Source organism: Aquarana catesbeiana, linkage group LG02 (assembly GCF_042186555.1).
Source record: "Aquarana catesbeiana isolate 2022-GZ linkage group LG02, ASM4218655v1, whole genome shotgun sequence".
NCBI classification, from domain to species: domain Eukaryota; kingdom Metazoa; phylum Chordata; class Amphibia; order Anura; family Ranidae; genus Aquarana; species Aquarana catesbeiana.
This window is the reverse complement of record NC_133325.1, coordinates 804903835-804931135: the sequence shown is the minus strand read 5'-3', so window position 1 is coordinate 804931135 and position 27301 is coordinate 804903835. Positions and strand designations below refer to the sequence as shown.

At 45.1% G+C, this 27301-nt stretch overlaps 2 protein-coding genes across 2 annotated transcripts in view; both read left to right on the top strand.

Annotated features, from left to right (window-relative positions):
- Positions 1 to 6041, top strand: part of LOC141129886 (uncharacterized) — a 59245-nt gene extending 53204 nt beyond the window's left edge. Inside the window, exon 5 of the mRNA XM_073617926.1 lies at positions 5823 to 6041. Within this exon, the coding sequence (XP_073474027.1) occupies positions 5823 to 6041 (219 nt within the window). The remainder of the gene's footprint in view (positions 1 to 5822) is intronic.
- Positions 1 to 27301, top strand: part of LOC141129487 (V-set domain-containing T-cell activation inhibitor 1-like) — a 360174-nt gene that overhangs the window by 135726 nt on the left and 197147 nt on the right. The window lies entirely within an intron of this gene.

The window sequence follows — 27301 nt, the reverse complement described above, 5'->3', positions numbered from 1 at the left end:
CCGGTGTACCAACTAGTCTCACACTGTCATTTGAAGACAGTACAAGCCTATTTGACTCACCGCCCACGGCCTGTGAGTCCACCGAAGTCGGTAAGAGTATTACATCTCTTTCTCTGGTTTGCACTTTCCTGTGACACTACCTGCTTTGGATTCAAGTTGGGTCAACCACACCACGCACTATATGGACTGATTTATTATATGTATATGGTTCCTCTGAGAGTTATATCTCTTCACCAACATTATGGACATTGTTTGACACCATTTATTTTATTTATATTTTTTTTTTTTTTTTTTTCCCACCAACATTTGTCGTTATTATTCATGATATTTCCATGATCATTTATGCCTCTTCGGGGCATCGTTTCTGTTTATAGATGTGGTAATATTCACATTCACGATTTACATATTCACCTTGCAGGTTTGAGATTAGACGAAGGTACCTGCTCCTTCTAATGTGGATTGACTTCCCTCTATCCCAAACCCTTATATATTCTCTTTTATTGTTTTCACGTTAGCGCTACACTTTTATTATCTAGTTATTGTGCACAATTTTTGTCATATTGTAGTGTTGGCTGCTATCCTGATGTGTTAGATTGGCGCGGTATTTTACACACCCACTTGAGGAGCATTGCAAAGGCCGAAGGGCATGACCAGATACTCGTAGTGCCCGAAACGGGTCCGGAAAGCCGTCTTCCATTCGTCCCCGGCCCGAATGCGGACCAGATTGTAGGCCCCTCTCAGATCTAATTTGGTGAATATGATGGCGGTCCGTAATTTTTGAAACAGTTCCGGTATTAAGGGCAACGGATAACGGTTTTTGACCGTAACCTTGTTTAGTTCCCGGTAGTCCACACAAGGGCGGAGCGTGAGATCTTTCTTAGAGACAAAAAATATTCCCGCCCCAGCTGGTGAAGTGGACTGGCGAATAAAGCCTTTTTCTAGATTTTCATTGATGTAAACCTTAAGCGCCTCTTGTTCCTTCTCGGACAGCGGAAAGATGCGCCCAAAAGGAATCTCAGCTCCAGGAAGTAATTCTATTGGACAGTCATAGGGGCGATGAGGTGGCAGAGAATCTGCCCCCTTCTTGCTGAATACATCTGCAAAGTCCTGATAGACTTCTGGTACGTTTTGAAGCAGATCTGGGTCAATGTCCATACATAGTAGGGTAGTAGCAGGCTTAACAGGTTCAGATAGACAATGTCTTTGACAATAGGGTGACTGAAACTTGATCTCACCCGTGGCCCAATTGACAAGAGGATTGTGGGCTTGAAGCCAGGGCATACCCAAAATGATTGGGAAAAGAGGTGAAGTGATAACGTCCAGGGTTAAGATCTCTTGATGTTGAGGTGAACAGGTAACAGACAGAGGAAGGGTTTCTTGAGAGACCTGCCCAGACTTTATATGGGATCCATCGGCCAGAAAAATTGAAAGTCTATGTGTCTTGTCTGTTAAAGGAAGATTCTGCTGAGTAGCAAAAGTGGAGTCAACGAAACAGCTACATGCCCCGGAATCAACAATGGCGTTGACTTGAATTGTTCTTCCCTGGAGCTGAAATGAGAGAGGGAGAACAAGTTGAGTGGCATTAGCTGTTAAAGCGGACAAACTGGTTGGAGCTGAAGAAAAACACTTACGGATCTTCACTGGGCAGTTGTTCACGTAGTGGCCCGTTCCGCCACAATAGAGGCAAAGGTTCAGTTGGCGCCTGCGTGCCCGTTCTTCAGGGGTCAGGGTAGTACGCATCAGTCCTAGTTGCATGGGTTCAGGGGCATCAGTTGCTTGGTTGACAGGACTTGGCCCGGCAGAGGGTAGATACCGGGAGGCAGGCAGCGGGGCTCTGGCAGTCATCCACATAGGCCGACTTTGTTGGGAAGATCGTTCGGACCGGCGCTCTCGAAGGCGTCGGTCAATTTGGATGGTGATGGCAATGAGCTCTTCTAAGGTGTCAGGCATTCCTACCCGGGCAAGCTCATCCTTAAGACCCTCAGATAGCCCCATGCGGAATTGGTGGCGTAGAGCTGCATTATTCCATTGAGTATCCGCGCTCCAGCGTCGAAAGTCCATAACATAGTCCTCGGCCGGCCTACGGCCTTGCTGGAGCGCGATCAAAGCTGCCTCAGCGGTGGTAGCCCGCTGAGGGTCCTCATAAAGCTGGGCCATGGCTTCAAAAAAGGCAGGTAGTGTCTGGACCTGTATGGCGTTGGATTCGAGCAAGCGATGAGCCCAGGACTGGGGTTCCCCCTGCAGAAGGGATACAACAAACCCCACTTTGGTGGCTTCCAAGGAAAAAGTCTGTGGCTGTAATCCGAAATACAGTTGACAAGCGCTGCGGAAGGCCACAAACTTAGATCGGTCACCGGAGAACTTGTCAGGAACAGGGACTCTTGGTTCTGGTGGAAGCATGACCACTGAGGGTGGTGCAGCAGCCTGTACTGGAGCAGCTGCGGGTGCAGCAGCCACACCACCGGAACCACTGAGGTTTAGCACTTGCCCCTCCAGTCTGTTATAACTGTCTTGTAAAGTTTTTACTGCTTGGGTGAGGGCTGCCAAGTGCGTACAGATCTCCTGAATGGGAGAGGTCTCTCCTGCAGGCTCAGTCATGGCTGTTCGTACTGTGAGGAACCTGGTGGTTGAGCCTGACTGGTGGAAGGAGACCTCTCTTAAACGCTGGTTCAGGAGCCGCTGGAAGTGGGAACAGTGGTCTCCTGAGCGCAGTGGGTAGGAGGGCCTGATGCAGGTTTCAGCAGAAGCAGACACTGGAACTGGAAGGATGTCCCTCAGAGGTGGCTGTGCTGTGGATGCAGGTAACTGGTGCAGGCCGGTAGGTAGGCAGGCAGACAGATGCGAAGACAGCAGCTGGATGCAAACAGGCAGGCTGGAAGCAGCGTTACAGGACACAGGCAAGCAAGGTCAGACAGTCCGTGTTCGGCAGGAGATCAGGCAGAGTATAAACAGGAGGGATGATCCAAGGATAGTCAGGCAGGCAGGAGATCGGCAACAGGTAAGCAGAGTAACAAGGTCAGGCAAGCCGGGTCGGATAGGAGACTGGAGAATGGTCAGACGTAGCCGGGTCAATATCAAAACAACAAGCAGGCAGATACAGGAACTTTCAGGTGCAGAGCTGCAGACGAACAGCAGCTAACATGAGCACCTGTCACTCTCTTAAAGGGCCCTTGGCGCCAAAACAGCGCTAGCGCGAACGGGCGCGCGCGCGCACGCGCGAACGCGCGCACGGGCACACGCGGGAGCGCTCTGGCGCCCCCTGGTGGTGAATTGAGCAGAATTGTCCTGGAAGAGCTTCTTGTGCGCCCGTGTGCACGCATATTCGCCCGACGGCCACTGGTATGCCCCTGACAGTGCCAAGCAACATAGTCCCCCCCACCCACTCATCTTCCCGCTGGCTCGCCTGCTGCACATCCCCTGCCCGCTGTATATCCTGTAAGAGGAGGGAGAAGGTAGACTAGGTCTGCTCCACCTCCACCCCCCTGTGCCCCTGTGCCCGCCCACAATCCCAGTGTGCAGCCAATCTGTGCCTAGGAAGGGGGTGTGGGCAGGAGATTTCAAAGCAACCAGTGCTCCTGTCCTGATGTCTCCCTGAGCCTCTGAAGACATTGCAGCTCCGGGTGAGTGAACTCTCCCCTCTCTCTGCCTTAAATGTACCATAGTGATCCTGCCTTCCATGTATTATAGTGATCCTGCCTTCCATGTACAGTACCATAGTGATCCTTCCTGCCTTCCATGTACCATAGTGATCCTTCCTGCCTTCCATGTGCCACAGTGGTCCCTCCTTCCTGCTTCCATGTGCCATAGTGATACTTCATCAAATGCAGCCACTGTGCCCCATCAAATGCAGCCTCACTGTGACCCCCCCGCCAGCCGCCTGATCGGCACTTTGCCCATCTTGGTGTCGGGTGACGGCAGTGAGCTGTGGGACGGGCAGCGGGTCAGGCGATGGCTCCTGTGTCCTCCATGCTTCCCGTGCGTCTCTTCTTCCCTTTTGCTAGGCATCTAATAAGATCGCCTGTGCTTTCAGACAATCTGGTGACGGGTATTAGACCCCGGCTTCCTGATTGGCTGAGTGGTGGCTCAGTGTTAGGAAAGCAAATATTCATTTGCTTTTCTAACACACCTGGGTGGGCTCCGAGCGCAAGAGTCCACACTTTTTAAAGCCTATGGCTCTAATCAGGTGCTTCAAAAAAGCACCCCTGCCTCTGTAATTTAGGTACCCGGCGTCCTAAAAGGAGCCTGATGCCTGAATAGGAGGTGGCCGCGGTGGACATGGATAGATTCATGCAATGCATGAATCTATCCATTCTACATATAGGGGGTGGCGTGACAGAGGTGGGTGGTGCCCGGGTGCCCCTAATGGATGCGCCCTCACTGGATAGGTGGCACTGGCAGTCACAGATGAGGTGGCTGTGGCTCTTCTTGTTCAGGACCAATGTCCCTTTCACAGAACCTGGGGATCTGCCTTTTTTTTTCTCCTCACTGTCAGCGTGAGGAGAAAAAACACGATTACCGATCTTCTGTTTACATCACATGATCAGCTGTCATTGGCTGACAGCTGATCACGTGGTAAGGGGCTGGGATGTCATTGACTTGGTGAAAATGCCTCGCAGAGGGCATGCAGGAAGCCCATGTACGGGAAGACGTCTTTTGATGCCCTCCTGGAAATTAAGGCCCATGCTGTAGCTGTCATTCGGCTATAGCGCGGACGTGAGGAGGTTAAGCTCTCTGTCTATTTTTAGTGTACACAAAACCAAGTAATTTTCTAAATGATTGTGTTGAGGTTTATATGTACCCCTGAGACTCCAGCTTGGGGCACAGCAATCAAAGCCTAGTTTATAGGTACAAGGAAGCCCAGGTTTTGTTTAACCATGGCTCTTAAGCCCCTCCAACGATCATATTTGGCCACACCCACCCTTTTGCTGCACCGCATTCTGCAGGTCACTGTCTCCATGCAATGTGCCTTATTCTCAAGTTCAAAAGTTGGAAGGTATGTGTATACATGGGCAGCACAAAAGGCAAAAAGGGGGGGGGGTTTGGTGGAAAAATGAGGTTTCGCTTAGGATGTCAAAAATCCTTGCACCAGCCCTGATAGGAATGAAGAAGATACATTGAAGAACCTCCCAGGTGGATGCAGAATTGGTGTGTGGATGAGGTCTATGCAGTAACATCTAGTACAGTTAAAGGTTGGTAAGTGAAGGGGGATGGTTTTAAAGAATATCGGTCCTTAGATGTGGTGGCTGCATTTGTCTTCTTTTTTCAGTCTAAGAATATCTTCAGCAAGAACATATAATAGCTATTGATCCTGCCATATACTCAGTGTCCTTTTCCTTCCAAGCTTCTACTATGAATTCCCCTCACCATGTAATGGATATGAGGAACTGTGTGTAGTCCAGTTCAGGAGAGCAGCCTAGGGTGACAACTCAGCTCTACACAGATACAGTGCAGTGAGTGTTGTCACCCTAGGACAGGAAGTGTGTTATTCATAGATATACCAGGTAGGTGAAAATAAAAGAAGAAAACAGAAAATGAATGCAGACACCACATCTAAGGACTGATAAGTTGCAATATATTACATTTTTGTTTTGGGGTTTAGATACACTGTGTTGGCACAGACAGCAGTTGGTAAAGTTATGATGGACACATAATGCTGAGCAGAGTGCGGGGAATTCTGACCCAGGGCAGCCATATCACATGTTAGAATGGACTATTGGATGATGGAGGGTGGGAATAAACTAGAAAGAGAACAGCCCCAATGCTGTATGTTGGTGATAGTCTCTGCAATTTTCTGAGGGTGTCTGTGTGATTTATATTTCCAGATTTACTACAGAAAAAGAGATTTGAAGAGCAATGGTGTCTCTGAAGATTTGCCACTGGCAGAAGATGGATTCATGCCGCCCATACAGAATGGATCCATACCCACCAATGGTGTCTATATAGAGGTGCCACTGGTAGAGGACAGTGCTGCGCCCCCCATCCAGAATGGATCATTATCCACCAATGGTATCTATGAAGATTTGCCACTGGCAGAAGATTGATTCATGCCACCCATACAGAATGGATCCATACCCACCAATGGTGTCTATATAGAGGTGCCACTGGTAGAGGACAGATCTGTGCCCCCCATCCAGAATGGATCATTATCCACCAATGGTATCTATGAAGATTTGCCACTGGCAGAAGATTGATTCATGCCACCCATACAGAATGGATCCATACCCACCAATGGTGTCTATATAGAGGTGCCACTGGTAGAGGACAGATCTGTGCCCCCCATCCAGAATGGATCATTATCCACCAATGGTATCTATGAAGATTTGCCACTGGCATAAGATGGATCAGTGCCACCCATACAGAATGGATCCATACCCACCAATGGTGTCTCTGAAGATTTGCCACTGGCAGAAGATGGATCAGTGCCAACCATACAGAATGGATCCATACCCACCAATGGTGTCTATGATGATGTGCAACTGGCAGAAGATGGATTCATGCCACCCATACAGAATGGATCCATACCCACCAATGGTGTCTATATAGAGGTTCCACTGGTAGAGGACAGATCTGTGCCCCCCATCCAGAATGGATCCTTATCCACCAATGGTACCTATTAGATGTGTAACATCATCAACTGTATACCCCGCCCACTCCTACCTATGACACCAATAGGGTCATCAGGGGCGGAGTCTAGAAGAGCTGTAGGCGTCACCTCCATTAAATATAGTGGTCATCTAAAGATGCCTGAGTTTAGGTCCACTTTGAAGTCGATATGCAGCCATTTTTTTTTATTTTATAAATAGAGGAGAGTGTTAAATATCCTATCAAGTTATGATTTGTCTTGTGCCCCAATGCAGTAATTTCCCTTCATTTTCCTGTCTTGGGGTACAACAGATAATGAGTCTTAGAAAGTTTTCACAGAGACCAGTGAGGGATATTTTCTCATTTTTAGACTTCACATTTATTTCTGTCACCAGGACAAATAGAGATAATGAATCTCCATAGTGGGGACACAGCAATAAAAATTTGACTCGGGGTTCAGCCCTTCCCTATGCTTAAAAAAGGCTTCCCTTGCACAATAAAAGGGGGTTAAACCCTGAATAAGGTCCTCCAGCATTTGCCTTAATATGAAGTATTCACAGCACTTACCTCTGGGTGTGCTCTCCTCCGATGATGAAAGGTCTGAGCCAATCCACTCCATTCATGCCAATGCCATGTCCTTCCCCAAGTCTTCCAGGTCCACCATCGTCTTCCTTCTCCTATTGGACAGGCACTGATGATGTAACCCCAGCACATGTGCACTGGAGTTATATGATCTCAGCATCCGGCTCCATTCCCGGCATCTGTGAGATCCCCGGACTATACACTGCACTCTGCATCTACTACAGTCAGTGGGCAGAATAACATTGCCAGCAGGAAAAATCAATTTCCTGCATTTCTCAGGATTTTTTACTGATTGGTAATCTGTATTGTCATCTGTTTAGACCTCCCAGATGAGCAAAACATTGATCTGGACTTCTTATTCCGGTGACGACACTGCCGGGGGATTGTTGGCATTTCCTGGCTATATGTCTTGTGTTGGAATGTATTTCCTACAGCAGGAAGGAATTTTTTCCCCTGCTGTAGCAAATTGGATCCTGCTTTTCTGTTTTTTTTTTCTCCTTCCTTTGGATCAACTGTGGGTATAGGATTGGGTATATGAGATTGTATGATATTTTTATTTTTTTTTTATGGATGAACTAGATGGACTTGTGTCTTTTTTCAACCTGACTATGTAACTATGTAACAGTGCGGGGTCATATTAATCCACAATATTGTTGGAGGAAATTACTGTTGCCATTTATATTTGAACTCCTAATTACTCATCGAAGGGTTTATTTATTTATTTATTTATTTATTTATTTATTTTCTTTAAGCTACTTCAGCAAGTACTTTTGGGATACTTTATTCACCATTAAAGTTCATTTTTATCCCACCACATGTCACATCATAGTAGCTTTAATCTTTTATTTCCCCTTTTTATCCCTCCCCCCTATTTAATCTTTATTTAATTTTTCTTTCCCTTCCCCTTCGCTTCCTCCAAGGGTTAACAAATTAGTTAAAAAGTGAATACACAAAACGTTCTCTTACATAATAAAATGGATAAGTACCTCATCAAGAAGTGAAGGCGCATTATACTAAAAGACAATAAAATGAGTAGTAGAAACCAAAGTGCAATGTCTTGTTGGAGCTCCCTCGTTTGAATTATATTTAGATCTAAGCTTATTACTTAACCTCGGACAGAGGGCACTATCCCCAGCACCGATAGATAATTTAAGCTGGTACCATTAACCTATGACTACCTGCCTTATAGCACATTTCAAAGGAACCATACCTGCTGTTAAACTAATATATACTTGATTTTCTTTTCTTTTTTGTGTGTGAAAAATATTTACAGAAACAGATAACTGTCATACTGTATTGTTGAATTCTATGTATAATCTGCACTCCCTAAATAAAGATTTAAAAAAAAAAAAAGAAACCAAAGTGATCAAAAGACCTCCTCCATCCCACTCACTTCACCTATTTTCAGTGTTACAGACCAAGCGTTGCCCCTTAATCCCTCCCCTCTTTCCTACCCCTCCCATTCATTTATCACTCTATAGGGGGGAACCCATTTTTTCCAACCATCTCCTCTACATCGCATCAAATTCCTTAAGGTTGCCTCTCTTTGTATACACTGCTCTTTCTTTACATATAGTCTCATTCACTTCCCGGATCCAATCTCTCACAGTAGGGGTTGTTCTAGATTGCCATCTGGTTGCGATAATTTTTCTGGCTTGGAACAAACACCTCACTATTGCAATTGTGGTACTATTCCTCTCCCCCCGCTCCTTCCTGTACCCCAATATGCATACCACAGCATCCATTTTCATTGTTATTTTAACCACTTCCCACCCGGCCAATGTACATAAACGGCCAGGTGGGTGCTCTCTCCTTCTGAGTGGACGTTCAGGAACGTCCCTCAGAAGGAGCGGGATCGCGAGTGCCCGCGCAGTGGCGCGATCCCGATGCGCTCGTGTCACCCGGCGCATCTCGGATCGGCAGGAGGGCTCTGTGATTGGCCCTCCTGATCACATGATGGCCGTGTCCAATCACAGCCGTCATGTGATGTAAACACAGCCGGTTGCTAGGCGATCAGCTCTCCTCTCCTCACACGGAAGTTGTCGCTGAGGAGAGGAGAGGGGAATGCTGCAGCCGGCTGATGATCAGTGAGTATGAGCTGTTTTTTACAGCTTTTTACTCACTGATCACCAACCCCTAGTGTCAACACACATGTCCCCATACAATGTAAAACACACACATGTCCCCGCATAATGTAAAACACACACATGTCTCCACATAATGTAAAACACACATGTCCCCAAAACACATGTCCCCAAATAATAAAAAAAAGCTGTCCCCCACATATGTCCCACTAAAATCACATGTCCCAATGGAAATCTGCACACATATGTACATGATCACCTGCACACATCTGTACATGATCATTTGCATACATATGTCCGTGATCACACAAACCAATTATTATACACTTAACGGGATTTTTTTTAGCAAAAACATGTAGCAGAATACATTTTGGCTTAAATTGATGACAAAATTCGATTTTATTGGATTTCTTTTAAAACAGAAAGAAGAAAATAGTTTTTTTTCCAAATTTCCACTATTTTTGCACTTATATCGCAAAAAAAAAAAATAATGGAGTCATGAATAAATACCACCAAAAGAAAGCTCTATTTGTGCGAACAAAATGATAAAAATTTCATTTGGGTACAGCGTAGCATGACTGAGTAATTGTCATTAAAACTGCGAGAGCGCTGAAAGCTGAAAATTGGTCTGGGAAGGAAGGGGGCGAAAGTACCCAGTATTGAGGTGGTTAAATATATTGCTTATGATTTTAATCACTTCCTCCAAATACCAATACAGTTTGGGGCACCTCCATACCATGTGTATAAGATCGCCGGTTCCCTGACATCTGGGGCATTTATCGTCTGATCTTCTGCCAAACTTGAACAGCCTCTTAGGCGTATAATAAGCCATATTTATCAACATCAGGTGTGATATCTTCTGCGGGGGTGAGACTGATACTCTCGGGCCCATTTCTAGGATTCTTTTCCACTGTTCCTGTGTTATTCTCCCTATATCCTCTTCCCATCTTTTTTTCTCTTTGCGGAGTTTCCCCATAGCATTAACTTCTTTGCTTATCTGTCCATAGAGTTCAGATATAAGTCCTTTAGTGGAGCCTACCTGGAGTATATTCTGAAAGAGGGGCATTTCGTTCCATACTGGTGGCTGTTTTCTAAATTGGGCTTCAAGGGCATGCCTCAACTGTACGTAGGAATAAAATGAGCGTTGCGATATATTGAACTCTCATCTCAAATCTGAGAATTTTTTAAAAGTATTTCCCAGGTACAGTTGTCTCAGTCTTTTGATGCCATGTATTTCCCATTCTCTTACTTTTCCTAACGGGAGGGTTTCCCGCAGATTGTAGTTATTCCAAAGGGGAGTGTATTCAGTTAGCCCATTATATCCCATCTGTTTTTTAACAGTTTTCCATATTTTAGTTATCATTTTTATTGTTGGAGACCTATAGCCAAAGGAATATGCCTCTAGTGTTTCAATAATTGTATTATGTGAAGCTTCAGTCAGCACGATTCTCCCATTGGGGGTACCTCCACCTGGAACGTCACATCCCATTAGGTGCTGCAGCTGTGACGACAGATAGTAACGCTCAGGGTGAGGCAATGCCACACCTCCTTCCCCCGCTGGTAGTTGTAGCGTTCGAAGTCAGATCCTGGCTTGCCCCCCCTTCCATATTAGTTCCCTAAAAAGGGACTCAATTTTGTTGAACCATTTCTTACAGATCCAGACTGGGGAGTTATGCAGCAGGTATAATAATTGGGGCATCCAGATCATCTTTAGAAGGCTGCATCTGCCTACCACTGATAATGGAAGTCGTTTCCAGATGCCTATTTTTTGTTTGAATTTGGCCAGCAGTGGTATAAGGTTTTTACAAATAAATTGATTAGGGTCTTTCGTCAAAGCTATCCCCAGATATTTCAGTGTATCCACTATTACCAACTGAGGCATTCCTGGCATTATTAACTCAGTCGTGGAATCTAGTGGAAGGAGTTCCGTTTTCTCCCAGTTTATCTCTAACCCTGAGAAGCTTCCAAATTTCTCGACTAAGCTTATCGCTTTTGTCAATGATTGCCCCATATCTCCCAGATAAAGAAGGATATCGTCTGCGTATAGCGCGATTTTTTAATCTCCCGTCTTTCTCTGAAACCCAGTTATTTCAGCGCTTGATCTTATAGAAATGGCGAGAGGTTCCAATGCCAGGGCGAAGAGCAGGGGCGACAAGGGGCACCCCTGTCTCGTCCCCCTCTCAAGCTCAATCTTATCCGAGAGTTCATTATTAATTCTAAGCCTAGCACTGGGTCTATGGTACAACATCTTAATCCACCCAATAAAGGAAGGGGCCAAATCCAAATTTCCCCAAAACCCTCCAGACGTATCCCCACTCCACGCTATCGAAAGCTTTTGTAACATCAAGTGACAGCACGACTCTTGAACCTACATTCTCCCTTGGAGTCTGTATATTCAAGAATGTCCTTCTGATACTCATGCTTGTAGATCTATTAGCTATAAAAACCACCTGATCTGGGTGGATCAGTTTTGAAATGAATCTGTTCAACCTAGTTGCCAGCACCTTGGCTAGGATTTTAGCATCTGAGCATAAAAGAGAAATTGGTCTATATGCCACTACATCCAGGGGATCTTTGCCTTCTTTTTGTATAAGTACAATGGTTGCTTCTAGCATTGAAATGGAAAGTCTTCCCTCCCTGGGCGCTCCCCCCAATGCTTTTAGGAGCTCCGGGAGTAATATTTCTCCATAATATTTATAGGCCTCAGTCAGAAGACCATCTGGACCAGGGGATTTCTGATTAGCCATACTCGTTACTGCCTGTTGAAGTTCTACTAAAGTTATTGGGGATTCCAACTCTTCTCTTTCCTCTTGCATAATGGTCGGGATTTCCAAGTTGCCTAGGAAGTCTTCCATTATGCCCTCTACCCCCACCTTTTGGGCTGAATAAAGATTTTTATAATAATCCCTAAATATCTGCAATATTTTTGTGGTGTCAGATAAAATCTCTCCTCCTGGGACCTGATAGGAGAGATAGAGGAAGGTGGGGAGTTGGACTTCACCAACTGCGCCAACATCTTTCCCACACTTTCACCCTCTGCGAAAGAAGACTGCCGAAGGAAGAGTCGTCTGGTCTCAACCTTCCGCATAATCGTAATTTTATAGTCTTGTTGTTTATCCAACCATATTTTTTCCCTTTCAGATGATGGATCCATTACATAGTTGTTCTCTGCCTCTATTACCTCTCTTCTAATGCGTTCTTCCCATATCTTAGCTTCCTTATTAAATTTAGCTACCTGCTGGATAGGAACCCCTCTAAGATATGCCTTCAGAGTATCCCACAGAATCCTGGCCGTTGCTGTACCTTCATTACATACTATAAATTCTCTCAATTGAGGAAGAACTCCGTCCGTTTTTTTAATTAGTTCAAACCAATATGGGTTTATTTTCCACTCCCTCTGAGCCTTTTTCCCCCCTAATTTCAATGTAAGGACTATTGGAGAGTGATCTGATATTCCTCTTGGCATATATACAACCTTCTCTGTAATCTGGAGTGAGCTATCATTACCCAGTGCCATATCTATCCTTGGAATACGTGGAATATGAAGTTGAATAGCAGGAATATTGTTGGGCTCCTGGGTTCTGCACCCTCCAAATATCCATTAGCCCCACTTCATCCAAAAGTTGACTCAATCGGCCCCTCCCCGTGGGCTCCGCGTTTATCCGTATGGGGAATCTATCCAACTTTTTATCTAGGATCTCATTGAAATCCCCTACTACTATAACGGTACTTCTTCTTTATCTAACAAAAATTCATTTAATCTGATCATAACATCAATTTGAAATGGCGGAGGAATATAGATATTTGCCAATACATACTTTCTATTTCCAATTGAGCAATATAAAAAATATATCGGCCATTCTCGTCTATGCTGGCCTGACTGCAGGAAAAAGCCACCCCAGATTTCACCATAACACTTACCCCCCTACAGTAATAAGAATATACCGAGTGAAACTGAAGTCGGTATTTCCTATTCCGCAGTTGCTGGGTTGTATGTTTAGTTAGGTGTATTTCCTGCAGGCAGACCAACTCAACTCCATATTTCTCCAGCATGGAGAATACTGCTGCTTTTTTAGCCAGTGTCCCCAAACCTCTAACGTACCAGGATCCTATATTGAATGTTTTAGCTTGCATATAGAGGTGAGGAATATATATAAAACTGTCGTGTGTTCCTATTCCAAAATAAGTTTATGTTGAGTTCATATCTAATCTCTACGTTACTATCAAATATTTTGTGATAATATGCCTGTGCACACAACTCATTTGCATTACCTTTTATAATTTTAAACAGTGCTTCTAATTCAAGTAAATTCACCTTCCAAAATAGTGCATGTGAGTTTCAACCATTGTTTTCCTGTGCCACAAATTATTACTTTATGAATTATCTTGCAACAGTGATCATACTTTCCCAGAAAATTCTTTGGTGACACACCCTTAGCATTTTGACTCTCATTGAATCCACTCTTCCCCTGTGCCAATAGTCTATCATTACCTATCTTACCTCCCCCCACCAACCTTTCCCTCTTCCCTCCCTCCCATCCCCCAGCCCCCCCCCCCCCTTTCCCCTCCCACCCTCCCCCCACCACCTATCTAGGTGAACCCTAGGGGTCCTTATAATGACCATTTCCCACACCATCTGTCCCTCATTTACACTTCCATCCATCACTCTACATACCTCATCCATGTGTATCTACCCCCCCCCCTCCACCCATTTCTTCAAAGAAAGAAAAAGAGAAAGACATAAACACAAAAAACAAAAAAAACAAAAACACAAAAAAAACAAAAAAGGATAAGCTTTTCAAACAATACAACCGAACCCTTTCTCCATTTCCCTCCTTCCTTAATTTAGCTACAGTTTCTCCTTATTCTCTTCCAACCACTTCTCCACACTAGTTGGGGAGTCAAAAAACTGATTGCTCCCCAGAGCCGTTACACGTAGCCTAGCTGGGTAGAGCAGGGCATAAGAGAGCTTGAATTTCTGTAAGGTATGCTTGATCTGTATGAACTCTGCTCTGCGTCTCTGAAGTTCTGGTGAAAAGTCAGGGTATAATGATATCCTGGTGCCGTTAAAGAAAATATTTCCCGCCTCCCTTGCTTTCCGCAGCAATGTCACTTTATCTTTACAATTGAGGAACTTTGTCAAGAGTGGCCTGGGATACCCACCTGCTGGCGGGGCCCTAAACGGGACTCTATGTGCCCTTTCAATAGTGAACATTGTTGAGAATGACTCTCTTCCAAAAAATTCCACAAGCCATTTTTCCAGTAACTCTATGGGGTTAGGGCCCTTGCTCTTTTCCGGCAGCCCCACCATCCTCACATTGTCCCTTCGGTTTCTGTTTTCCAGCTCGTCCATTTTTGATGTATATCTAGCCATCTGTTCTTTCATATTTTTCACCTCTTTTATTAATGGAAGTATATCATCTTCTAATTGGCTTGTCCTCCCCTCCAGGGCTGTTGTTCTTTCCGCTGTTTTTTGTAGGTCCTGTCTGACCAATATCAGATCTTCCTTTACCCCTTTCATTTGGTCACAGAGTTCTTTTAGTGATCCCTGACAAGCACTCACTACCACAAATACATCCTTCAATGTTGGCTCTTTCTCTAGTGGTGGACATGGATCGTTTGTTACTTCTTCAACTTGCTCCATTGGTTCTGGGCTCTTGTTACTCAGCGCTTTTGTTGTCGTAGCCAGTGGCACTATAGCCACTTACTGGCCCTGGCTTTTTCTATCTGTCGTAGCCCCTTGTTGTGCTTTAGTTTGGGCTCCCTTCTTTGGTGGCGTCTGAGCAGGGGCATGGGCATATTGCTCCAATTTTGCTGCTGCTGCCATCTGTTGTGCAGTTTTCTCCTTTGAGGAGCGTAGGTGTTGCATCTTTTAACTATTGTCCTCCAGCGGGTCAACCACAAATGGGGAAAGAGCCTCAATAAGTTGATATCTGTGATTTCCAGACAAACCAAAGTCGCAGTAAATTGCTAAGGGGCTATGAAAAATTAACCCCTTTTATTTTAATTTTAGTCCAGAATCAAAAATGTATAAATTTAGGTCAGCATAAAGGGGAAATATGAAATCAGCATGGAGGGGGGTGTTTTAGGGCATCTATAATATGCATATATAACAATCCACAAGCTAGCTTTATCATCTCTGCACATTCATGCCGCTACCACTTCTCCAGTCCAGCCTGTATGGGTCCAGTCATGATCTTAAACTTCCCGGTATACACAACCTCTATCATTTAGGCTCCAGCCCACCATGTAGCTTGTCCTGCTAATCCCCCCTTTACTTATGCACCCCACAAACAAGTTTGAGATTACCAAGCTCCAAAATAACATTTACTCACGTGTCCTCAAGGGGGAATTTCAGGATTGCAGCTCTCTCAAAGCACAGGTCTCTGTGTTAAGGTCACTGCCTTCCCCTCCTTCAGCTGTTTCCAAGTAATGCATGCGACTTGTGGCTCAAATCACTCCTCTCAATCCCTGCTGTTGGCTTGTTGTCATCCCTGCCTCATTTACTCACAACACAACCCTGCAGATCTCAGCGTCAGCGTCTGTAGGAATAGCTCTCTCTCCACAGCCCAGCTGATCAGCCAGTTAGTCAGCCAAACTGAAAGTGAAAGAGGAAAGAGGCACACGATGTGTTAGAAAGCCTCCCTGGCCGAGACTAATGCCGCGTACACACGGTCGGACTTTACGGCAGACTTTGCCCGGCGGACTTTTCGACGTACTTTACGACGGACTTTCTGAATGAACGGACTTGCCTACACACAATCCACCAAAGTCCGACGAATTCGTACGTGATGACGTATGACCGGACTAAAACAAGGAAGTTCATAGCCAGTAGCCAATAGCTGCCCTAGCGTGGCTTTTTGTCCGTCGAACTAGCACACAGACGAGCGGACTTTTTGACCGGACTCGATTTGAACGGATTGATTTAAAACATGTTTCAAATCTAAGTCCGTCCAACTTTTAAGCAAGCAAAGTCTGCTGGAGCCCACACACGATCGAATTGTCCGACGAAATCCAATACGCCGGACCAAGTCTGCCGTAAAGTCCGCTCGTGTGTACGCGGCATTACAGTGCTTATCAGTGCTTATCAGTCAGCTTATCAGTCAGGCTCTCCATGGACAGTAAGGGCAGCTGTCAGCTGCAGACATCAGGTGAGGTAAGGTGAGCAGAGCAGGTATCAGGTGGACGAGAGGGGACACACACGCATTGCTCCTCACTCCTCACTCACACACACGCCGTTCCATCCGGTCACAGAGCCCCTCCCATCAAAGGATTTATAATTCTGTCCGGCCACTTTTGTGATTCACACATCAGAGCCGGACAGGTGATGTTTACAGCTATAGAATACAGTGATGTCACCTCCTGCCAACAGCATGCTGATTGGATGGTGAAGGAACAGCAACACAAAATAACTTATCAACTCTGCCCTCTTCTCCTGTCAGCACATGTGCAAGCAGCAGAGCCCTGATTGGCTCATACTGTTGCCCCTCCCTTCCTAGTTTGAATGCTGCTGTTCAGAGGGTGATGGGGGTGATATCCAGACAGATTCAGATACCTAGGCTAGTTGTCTGCAAAAATAATTATAAGTCCATCTCCGGGTTCCTTGACCCTCCCCCCCCTCGTATATATGTGTGTTTTTAACATTATTTACTTACCTTTTTCTGATGTCTTCTGGCCAGTCATGTGGCACGCTGGGTTCATGTCCTCTCTGGTCTTCTCCCAGGGTGGGCAGTCTTGGATGATGCAGAATGTGGCACTGATTCAGTGGCGTCGGCAGGGGTCTGACAGTGGCTGAAGCCCCGAGTGGGTTCCCAAAAAGCCCCAGGTGGGCACTATTCTATTATTAGCCCCAAGGGGCGCTGCCGAGCGGGGACCGATCTGATCCCGAGTGCGGCCGAGTGTTATAGCAGGTCCCGCCTTCTGGAGCCTTCAGCGCTGATAAACGTCCCACTGGTCCAATGCCGGGACCGCGGGACGTGACGTCCATCATAGGCGCTGCAGGCTACAGAAGGCGGGAATTACAATGCGGTCCCACTCGGCGCTCGGGCGGCTGGCTCTCCTCTCCTCATTATGGCTCTCTCTGGCTGCCTGGACTCTGCAGGAGGACACCTGAAGTCAGGTAGGTCAGAGAATGTCGGGTAGGTCAGTGTATGTCAGTGTCAAGTAGGTCAGCGCGTGTCAGGTAGGTACTCAATGGGAGTGAAAAGTAAATTGCATATTTTTTCCTCTTTTTAGCATTTGATTTTTATCAGTCACTGCCACAATTCTGGGGTAGAAGTGAATTGCATTATTTTATTCATACTGTACATATGTTAATATGATTCATATTATCTAAAATAAAATTCAGAATTTGGTTGTTGGTTGCCCTTCTTTGCTGTCTTCCCGTACAAATAATTCACAAACAATCTCTAGTCTCGCCATTCTCAGCCAGGGTTCCTCCATAGGTGCTAGAGGTTCGTCAGGCTCCTCGTGGCTGAATGGCCTTCCATTTAATGGAGTCGGCATAGTTCTGGAGCCAATGCAGAAATTAAGGTATCAAATAGCTCATGTTAAAAGTCCATAAAAGTGCAGGGCTCCTTTAAATGTGAAGAAATGGTCACTCAGACAGAGATGTTGTCTCAATCAAGAGAACAGCACACATACTTTATGCAATGCAGATGTGATCCCTCCTGTAGGTTCACGTACGGTGTCTAGAGATGTCACCTCCACCGGATCAAGGCATATTTAGCCATTATAAATGAAACATTTCTATGGAAATTTCAATAAAAATTCTTTAATGATTAAAACAAAAATAAATGAAACATTTCTTATAGTGTAGTATTTAATAAACATTACATGGAATAGTGAAGGAAATCGTCTTCTGGCTACTTTCAATCAGCAAAACTGTTTCTATATCATTACAGTGTATACAGTACATCAAGTACAAAACATTATGGGGGTCATTTACTATAGCGCCAGGAAGTACTGCGCACTATGGCAAATAATAGCTCCCATTTTAGCCAAATAAAATTTCAACAGGTGAATGTGCGAATGAAAATTAGCGCTATTAGCGAGAAACACATGTTGGTAAATTCTAATTAGCGCTTCCGCGTATATGCAAATGCCAATTACTGCCAAGTTGTTATATAGTACTGCACTGTAACCATGATGTATGTGAAAGAAACATTTTTATGTGAGATGTGCTCTACCTCGCGTGCATCTATTGATGTATGTTGCAATTAGTATTCCTAGTTTTTTTCCTTCTTTTGCTAACAAATGCAGTTATGAATGATTATTAAATAGTAATGTCTGCTATTCTGTAAAGTTACATGTATTAAACATTTAGGTTACCTATTTGTTTTTTATTTTTTAATTTAGGTGACTATAAAGCTGTAATTATTTATATTCATTCTTTAATTATACTACTTTATGCAGGTCTTGTACTTAGCACAATGGCTTAGTAGTCTGCTCAGATGTCTCCACAGCACTCATGGTACAAGTTCAAATACCATCCACCAGCTGTGTTTACTTTTTCAGTGCACAAGCGAATTAAAATAAACAAACAAAAAAGAGTTAATATAATAGAATCAGCCACATTTAAAGTGCATTGGCTAATTGGCATTCACCTATTTTCAGCATATGCTGCTTTGGCTAATTGGCTAATAGTCATTTGCCTTTTTTTCACCAATTCAATCTTTTAGTATTTCTCTATGGGATTTGAACCCATGAGTTCTTCAAGGTAGAAGTGCTGACCACTAGCCTATTGGGTGTAGCACAGTCATACATAGAAAATACATTCACTAGTGTTTGATGTTTCTTCTCCCCCAAGCTGTCTCTCCTGCCGCCGCCGTCTTCTCCCGCTGATGTGTTCTTCCGCGCAGCCAGTTACCCACTAATAAAAAAAAGCCGCTCTTCTTGTGGCGGTCTTCTGTGGCCATCCGATAATGTCACCCGGAGAGTCCGCTCCATGGCTATGTAAGAGATGCCACACAGCAGGTAACACCACAGCGGAGGAAGACCACCATGGAAGAAGAGCAGCTTTTTTTTTTATTAGCGGGTAACCAGCGGTGCGGAAGAACACAGCAGATGGAGAAGATGGCGGCAGCAGGAGAGACGGCTCTGGGAGAAGATGGAGGAGGGAGAGACAGAGTCTCCAGAAGACATCTCGGGGAAGAAGACAGCTCGGAGCTATTTTACAATAAAGGACTTGTCAAAAACCGGCTACTGATTAGGGCCTGGTATGGATTTTGGGGGGCCCCACATCATATTTAATTTACATTTTGGTGTGGGATTCCCCTTAAAGTCCATGCCGAAGGGCCTGCTATGTACTGGGGGGACCCTATGACATTTTTTTCCTTGAATTTTGGAATTCCATACCATAATATTATTGAATAAGTACATACCATTGCATGCATTTGAAGAGTTAAAATATGGAATAAACCAAACTGATGTGCATTGGCTAATTATGCTTCTGAGTACAATGCACATTTTCAGGAAGTGATGCTGTCAGTGGGATTTGAACTCATGGCTTGAACCTTTGGGGACAGGAGGGTATACCACTATGCTACAATGTTTGATTCTATACAGTAATGTTTTGCATTCCAAGCATTAATATTATAGTAACAACCATGCTCATGTGGCATTGGCTAATAGGCATTCGCCTCTTTTCAGCATATGCTGCTGAGTCTAATGCAAGCTTTCAGTAGGTGATACCATCTGTGTGGTTTTCAGCCATTTGAGCACAATTATATTGAGAAAATACATTTACTAGTGTCTGATGGTGGGACTACTTTATATTCTAGGTATAATAGTACTCAGCACAGTGACTTAGGCCCCTTTCACACTTGTGCGACCTGAAAGTTGCGAGATTTTGATGTGACTTTAAGCAATGCCTGTGTAATCTTGAGGTCTATGGACGCAGGAGTCGCAGGGAAAGGCACGCAACTTTCCTGTGATTTTGCATCAGCAATTTTGCCACAATTCCAGGGAATGCCTTTTGTAAACTTGAGGTCTATGGACCTCAACTCGCACCAAAGTCAGACCAAAGTAGTACAGGGACTACGTTGAAGTCAGTGTTACTTGAAGTCGCACAGATATGAATGGTACACATTGAAAATCTTAGGGTATTACTTGTCATGTGACTCTGATGTCCAAAGTCACACAAGTGTGAAAGGGGCCTCTGGCCAACTTTGTGAGCGATTTCAGAGACATCAGTGCACTTTCCTGCACAGATGTCTAGTGAAATCACATAGGTCCCAACTGTTCTCCTTTAAGAAGGTGTCCTATGCCTACCTACTTTTGCAAATAGGTGTCCCTTATACCCATCTCAAAAAGTTATGAGGTAAGAAATCGCCCCCTGAAGTTGCCCAAAGTAGTGCAGGAACTGCTTTTGGGAATCGTTGTGGCGTCGCACCAATTCGGGCAGTTCCATTGCCATCAATAGGCGCCGATTTGGCCTACAATTTGACATGTCAATTCAGAGCTATGTGAACATGGGTGAAGTTGCATAGATATTAGAGCTGCACTGTTCTGGCCAAAATGAGAATCACAATTTTTTTGCTTAGAAAAAAAAGATCCCGATTCTCGCGACGTAAATTCTTTCACATTATCCCCCAAAAAATTGGACTAACTTTTTTTTTTTTTTTTTTTTTAATTCATTAAAGTAATTTTTTCCCAAATGAATTGCATTTGAAAGACCGCTGTACAAATACAGTGACATAAAATATTGTAACAACCACCATTTTATTCTCTAGGGTCTCTACTAAAAAAAATATATATAATGTTGGGGGGTTCTAAGTAATTTTCTAGCAAAAAAAAAAAAAAAAAAACGATTTTAACCTGAAACCAACAAATGTCAGAAAAAGGTTTAGTGTTTAAGTGGTTAAACTTTCCTCACTTACACAGAATTCTATTTCATTGACAAATTGTTACAATGTTTCTAGTTAAGTTCACTGATAAAGAATGTTCTAATTCTTGGCAGACTTCCCGGTTTTTCTATTCTTTTCTTTTGACAGCTGTGGCTTCAGAAGAGCAGAGAGAATTCTTTGCATAGCAAGAATCGTGAAGCGCTTTTTTTTAAGATCGCAAAGGGGAAAAGAATCACGATGACGATTAATCGTGCTGCTCTAATAAATCTGAATGGAAATCATGGGGGACAACCTTTCATGTGACTCTGAGGTCCAAAGCTGCATGAAAAGTCACCCAAGTGTGAAAGTAACCTAATGAGATTAATTGACAACACCTTTAAATAAGGCCCCATTTGCACTTGTGCGACCTTAAAATTGCACAGCTTTGCCATGACTTGAAGCAAGGTCTGTGTAATCTTGTGGTGTATGGACCTCAAATCGCATCAAAGTCAAACCAAGGTAGTGCAGGGAAGAATTTGCTACACTTTCAGGATGCACAAGTGACAATAGGGCCAAATTCAAAGGTGTTATCCTTGAATGTCATTCACACTGCTGCGACCTGAAAGTCACACTATTTTGCTGCCACTTTGCTGCTGCAACTTGGCCCCAACTTCTGGGAATGCCTGTGTAATATTGTACCCGATATACCTCAAGTCACATGAAAGTCACACCAAAGTAGTACAGGGACTACTTTGAAGTTGGTGCAACTTAAAGTAGCACATATATGAATGATTATCATTGAGAATCATGGGGTACAACTTGTCCTGCAACTCAGAGGTCCAAATTTGCAGGAAAATTCGCCCAACTGTGAAACAAGTCATAAATATTTTAATAAAAGGAGCTCTCATTTACACTTGCATAGTCCTTACTGATTTACATCAGCAGAACAAATGCAGGAAGTGATTTGTGCACATGGGCCGGAAGCAAATGTGTGGGGATGCCAAACAAATCAATGAACCCCACCCACACCAAATCTAACTACCACATCCACCCCCACATTGAGTAAGTACATATCCTACACTTACCCGGCCAATGAGCAGCACCTCGTCTTTGCTAAAGAGACCTCACCATGTCCACCTAGATGGAGATCCTGACCAGCACAGGAACGTCCGGGTGATTACAATGACTCATTTCCAGGTCAGAAGGTGAAACCATGCTTTTGATTGCAGCTGCAAATATTTGATCTCAACCACGATTAGTATTTTTTATTTTCTGATATGCAAATCTGTATTTCTACATATATTTGAAGGTAAACTTAAGGGAGTGTGATAAGAAATGGTGTCCCTGGGATAGCAGCAGGTGAATTACAAAGACAAAAGGCCCAGTTTGAGCCCTGGTTCACACTGACAGAGGGAGGAAATCATTCAGCTGAACTCACACAATTTCATTCCTGCATGTCAGTCCCGACTGTGGGGGGCAATATCAGACATCTGTTCAGGTTTCTGCACCGATATCAATACAAATCGCACCAATTAGAACAGTGCAAATGCCACCAATTTGACATGTCAAATCACACCAATGTGGAGCAGATCTGACACATTCAAACACTGCCTATCCACCAGCTGAATTCATTACCTGCAATTCTCCACAGCTGTTATATATAAAGATTCCACCTTTATCATTAACTTACAGGTGTGCAGAAGCCTAGGTTTACATTGGAGCGATTTGTCATGCGATTTGAGAGATCAAATCACATGACTATTGGCAGCAATGGCACTGTTCCAATCGATGCAACATTTATTTTGTGGCGCCGCACCAATTTGCTAAAGTATTTCCTGCACTACTTTTGCCGATTTCAGGTGCGACTTCAATAGACATTTGTGTATGAAGCCACACGGATGTCTATCAAGTAGCACCTGAAATCGCGCTGACCTTGCTACTTTTAAATCGTGCTACTTCAAGTGAAGTAGCACGATTTCAAAGTAGCATCAATGTGAACTAGGGCAAAGAGATTAGTTTTTTGGTGCACAAATACATATTGAAATAAAATATAAGAGATATTGCACTTTTCCAAAACCACCACCCACAAAAACTAAAGAGAAAGAAAAGTAGAAGAAAAAAAAACCCCCACAACAAAAGCTCAATAATGTACTTTTATTTGATCAGAAAAAAAAAAAAAGTACATTCATTTACTAGCTTCAAAAAAATTTGGACAGGATATATGGTGCTACATTTAGCAATGGGATTTTAAGGGCCCTGCTCATAGGCGCTTACAATCTAAAATTAGACAAAACCTTAAAGTGGACACAGATTTAATTTCAGTGTATAGCGGGCAACACATCACATTGTTATCTGCAAGATTATAGAAACATACTTAACAGTCATTCTTACAAAGCATTCCAACATAATATTACAACAGACTGATTCAAAACACCCACCACCAGCCCACAATCCACACATACATACATTGGTGACCATTAGGGATGAGCTTCGTGTTCGAGTCGAACCCATGTTCGACTCGAACATCGGCTGTTCGATCGTTCGCCGAATTGCGAACGTTATGGGCCGTTCGCGCTAAATTCGTGTGGCGCGTCACGGCCCATAATTCACTGCGGCATCGCAGTGCATTGCTGGCTGATGATTGGCCAAGCATGCACTATGACCCGCATGCTTGGCCAATCACAGCGCTGTCAGTAGAGAGAGCTGTAATTGGCCAAAGCCAGGGTGGCTTTGGCCAATTACGGCTCAGGGCATTTAGTACACACCCCACACTATATAAGGCCGCCTGCACGGCGGCCCTGTGTAGTGTGTGTTCCGGTGTGCTGAGAGATAGAGAGAGAGAGAGACAGTGTCATTTGATTTGAGTTAGATAGATTAGGCAGAACAGTCAGTCAGTTAGCTGCACTTACAGTGTATTGTGTATATATATGCATCCCAGGTGTTGCATATATATATATACACTGTATTCAGTTTAGCTAGATCCGTTCCTGTTATCTTCTATCTAGACTATTTACATTTAATGCAGTGCGTCCTGCTCACAGTGTTCAGCTAGATCCGTTCCTGTTAAATTCCTACTGACCGGCAGGCTTGTCTGGTTACAGTATATAAAGCTACCTGAAGAAAATTACAGGTGTTCTATTTGATCCTATTAGTACCACGGTCAGGCAGCTAGACTATTTACATTTAGTACAGTGTGTCCTGCTCACAGTGTTCAGCTAGATCCGTTCCTGTTATCTTCCTACTGACAGGCAGGCTTGTCTGGTTACAGTATATAAAGCTACCTGAAGAAAATTACAGGTGTTCTATTTGATCCTATTAGTACCACGGTCAGGCAGCTAGACTATTTACATTTAGTACAGTGTGTCCTGCTCACAGTGTTCAGCTAGATCCGTTCCTGTTATCTTCCTACTGACAGGCAGGCTTGTCTGGTTACAGTATATAAAGCTACCTGAAGAAAATTACAGGTGTTCTATTTGATCCTATTAGTACCACGGTCAGGCAGCTAGACTATTTACATTTAGTACAGTGCGTCCTGCTCACAGTGTACAGCTAGATCCGTTCCTGTTATCTTCCTACTGACAGGCAGGCTTGTCTGGTTACAGTATATAAAGCTACCTGAAGAAAATTACAGGTGTTCTATTTGATCCTATTAGTACCACGGTCAGGCAGCTAGACTATTTACATTTAGTACAGTGCGTCCTGCTCACAGTGTACAGCTAGATCCGTTCCTGTTATCTTCCTACTGACAGGCAGGCTTGTCTGGTTACAGTATATAAAGCTACCTGAAGAAAATTACAGGTGTTCTATTTGATCCTATTAGTACCACGGTCAGGCAGCTAGACTATTTACATTTAGTACAGTGCGTCCTGCTCACAGTGTTCAGCTAGATCCGTTCCTGTTATCTTCCTACTGACAGGCAGGCTTGTCTGGTTACAGTATATAAAGCTACTTGAAGAAAATTACAGGTGTTCTATCCCAGCTTAGTGCAGCTACAGGCCATTAGTATGTCTGGAAGGCCAAGAAGGAGAGGCAGACAGTCACAAGCCAATAAGAGAGGGCAAGCAGGCTCTGTGTCTAGTGCTGGTCGTGGAGACGGTGCATCCTCATCAGCACGTGGCCATGGGACACGCTTGGCCTTTTTTTCGGCAGCTGGCCATGTTGAGCCGCAACATGCGGAAGACTTGGTCGAGTGGATGACCAAGCCGTCCTCATCCTCCTCATCCTCTCTCACCCATGCCCAGGGTGCTTTGTCTGGCAAAGCAGCGGCCTCTTCCCTCAGCTCAATGTCATCAGTGACTCCTTCCCTAGCTCCACCATGTCCTCATGAGGATTCCCTCGAACTGTTTGACCACAGTGTTGGGTACATGCTCCAGGAGGATGCCCAGCGTTTGGAAGGCTCTGATGACGATACTGAGCTCGATGAAGGCAGTAACATGAGCGCGGACAGAGGGGGTGCCCAAGAAGGACAGCAATCTGGCAGTCATGCTCCCCCTGCTGCAGCATACTGCCAGGTTTGCTCCAGTGATGAGGAGGGAGGGGATGATGAGGTCACTGACTCAACGTGGGTGCCTGATAGGAGAGAGGAGGAGGAGGAGGAGGAGGAGGAGGAGGAGGAGGAGGAGGAGGAGGCGGCAGCACATCACCAACGAGGCAGGATGCCCTCCAGGGGCCAGCCTAAGGGCAGCACATTGACTGCATCACACCCCAAAGCTCCACATGTGCAGGGCGCTGCAGTCTCTGCGCGTTATTCAAAAAGTTCTTTGGTGTGGGCCTTTTTTGAGACGAGTGCATCAGATCGCACCGCTGCTATTTGCAACATATGTCTCAAGCGTATCTCGCGTGGCCAAAATATCTCCCGCTTGGGTACCACATGCTTGACCAGACATATGTTGACCTGCCATGCAGTTCGTTGGCAAGCGTATCTAAAAGACCCACACCAAAGAACAAAGAGGATCTCTCCTTGCTCCTCATCAGCTGAGATTTCCAACCCCACTAGACCTTCAGTCCTCTCTGAGACCTACAGTGAGAGGAATGAAGGTGTAGAATTAGGTGTGTCACAGCCAAGTACTTGTGGGCAATCTGCTTTTGGTACACCGACGTCAGATTGTACCAGGCAAATTTCCCTGCCCCAGCTGCTGCACCGCCGAAAGAAGTTTGCTCCCAGCCATCCACATGCCCAGCGGTTGAATGCTAGCTTGGCAAAATTGCTAGCACTTCAACTGCTGCCTTTTCAGTTGGTAGACTCTGCCCCCTTCCGTGAGTTTGTGGAATGTGCGGTTCCTCAGTGGCAGGTACCCAAACGCCACTTTTTCTCACGGAAGGCGATTCCGGCTCTCTACCGGCATGTGGAAGGCAATGTCCATGCCTCGCTGGACAGGGCGGTCAGCGGTAAGGTGCATATTACCGCTGACTCATGGTCCAGCAGGCATGGACAGGGACGTTACCTAAGTTTCACGGCGCATTGGGTGACTCTGCTGGCAGCTGGGAAGGATGCAGGACAAGGTGCAGTAGTGTTGGAGGTTGTTCCGCCACCACGCCTCCAAAATGCTGATTGTGACACACCTCTCTCCTCCACCCCCTCCTCTTCTTCTTCCTCCATGGCCTCTTCCTCGGAACCAGCGGTGCTCCGTAGGCGTTCAAGGGGCTACGCAAGTACGCAGGCCAAAAGATGCCATGCGGTGCTTGAGCTGGTGTGCTTGGGGGACAGGAGCCACACTGGGGCAGAGGTTCTGTCAGCTCTGCAGGGGCAGGTTCAGAGGTGGTTGACGCCACGCCAACTTAAGGCAGGAATGGTGGTTTGCGACAATGGCACCAACCTCCTCTCTGCCCTCCGACAGGGACAAATGACCCATGTGCCCTGTTTGGCTCACGTCCTTAACTTGGTGGTGCAGCGGTTCTTGGGCAGGTACCCGGGCTTACAGGATGTCCTGAGGCAGGCCAGGAAAGTCTGTGTGCATTTCCGCCGGTCATATAATGCCAGTGCTCGGCTGACGGACCTCCAAAAGGAGTTTAACCTGCCCAAGAACCGCCTAATCTGTGACATGCCCACCAGGTGGAACTCAACGTTGGCCATGCTGCAGCGGCTGCACACGCAGCAGAGGGCCATCAATGAGTACCTGTGCGACTATGGCACCAGGACAGGGTCAGGGGAGCTTGGTTTTTTTTCCCCACGCCAGTGGGCCATGATCAGGGATGCATGCACTGTCCTGTCACCATTCGAGGAGGCCA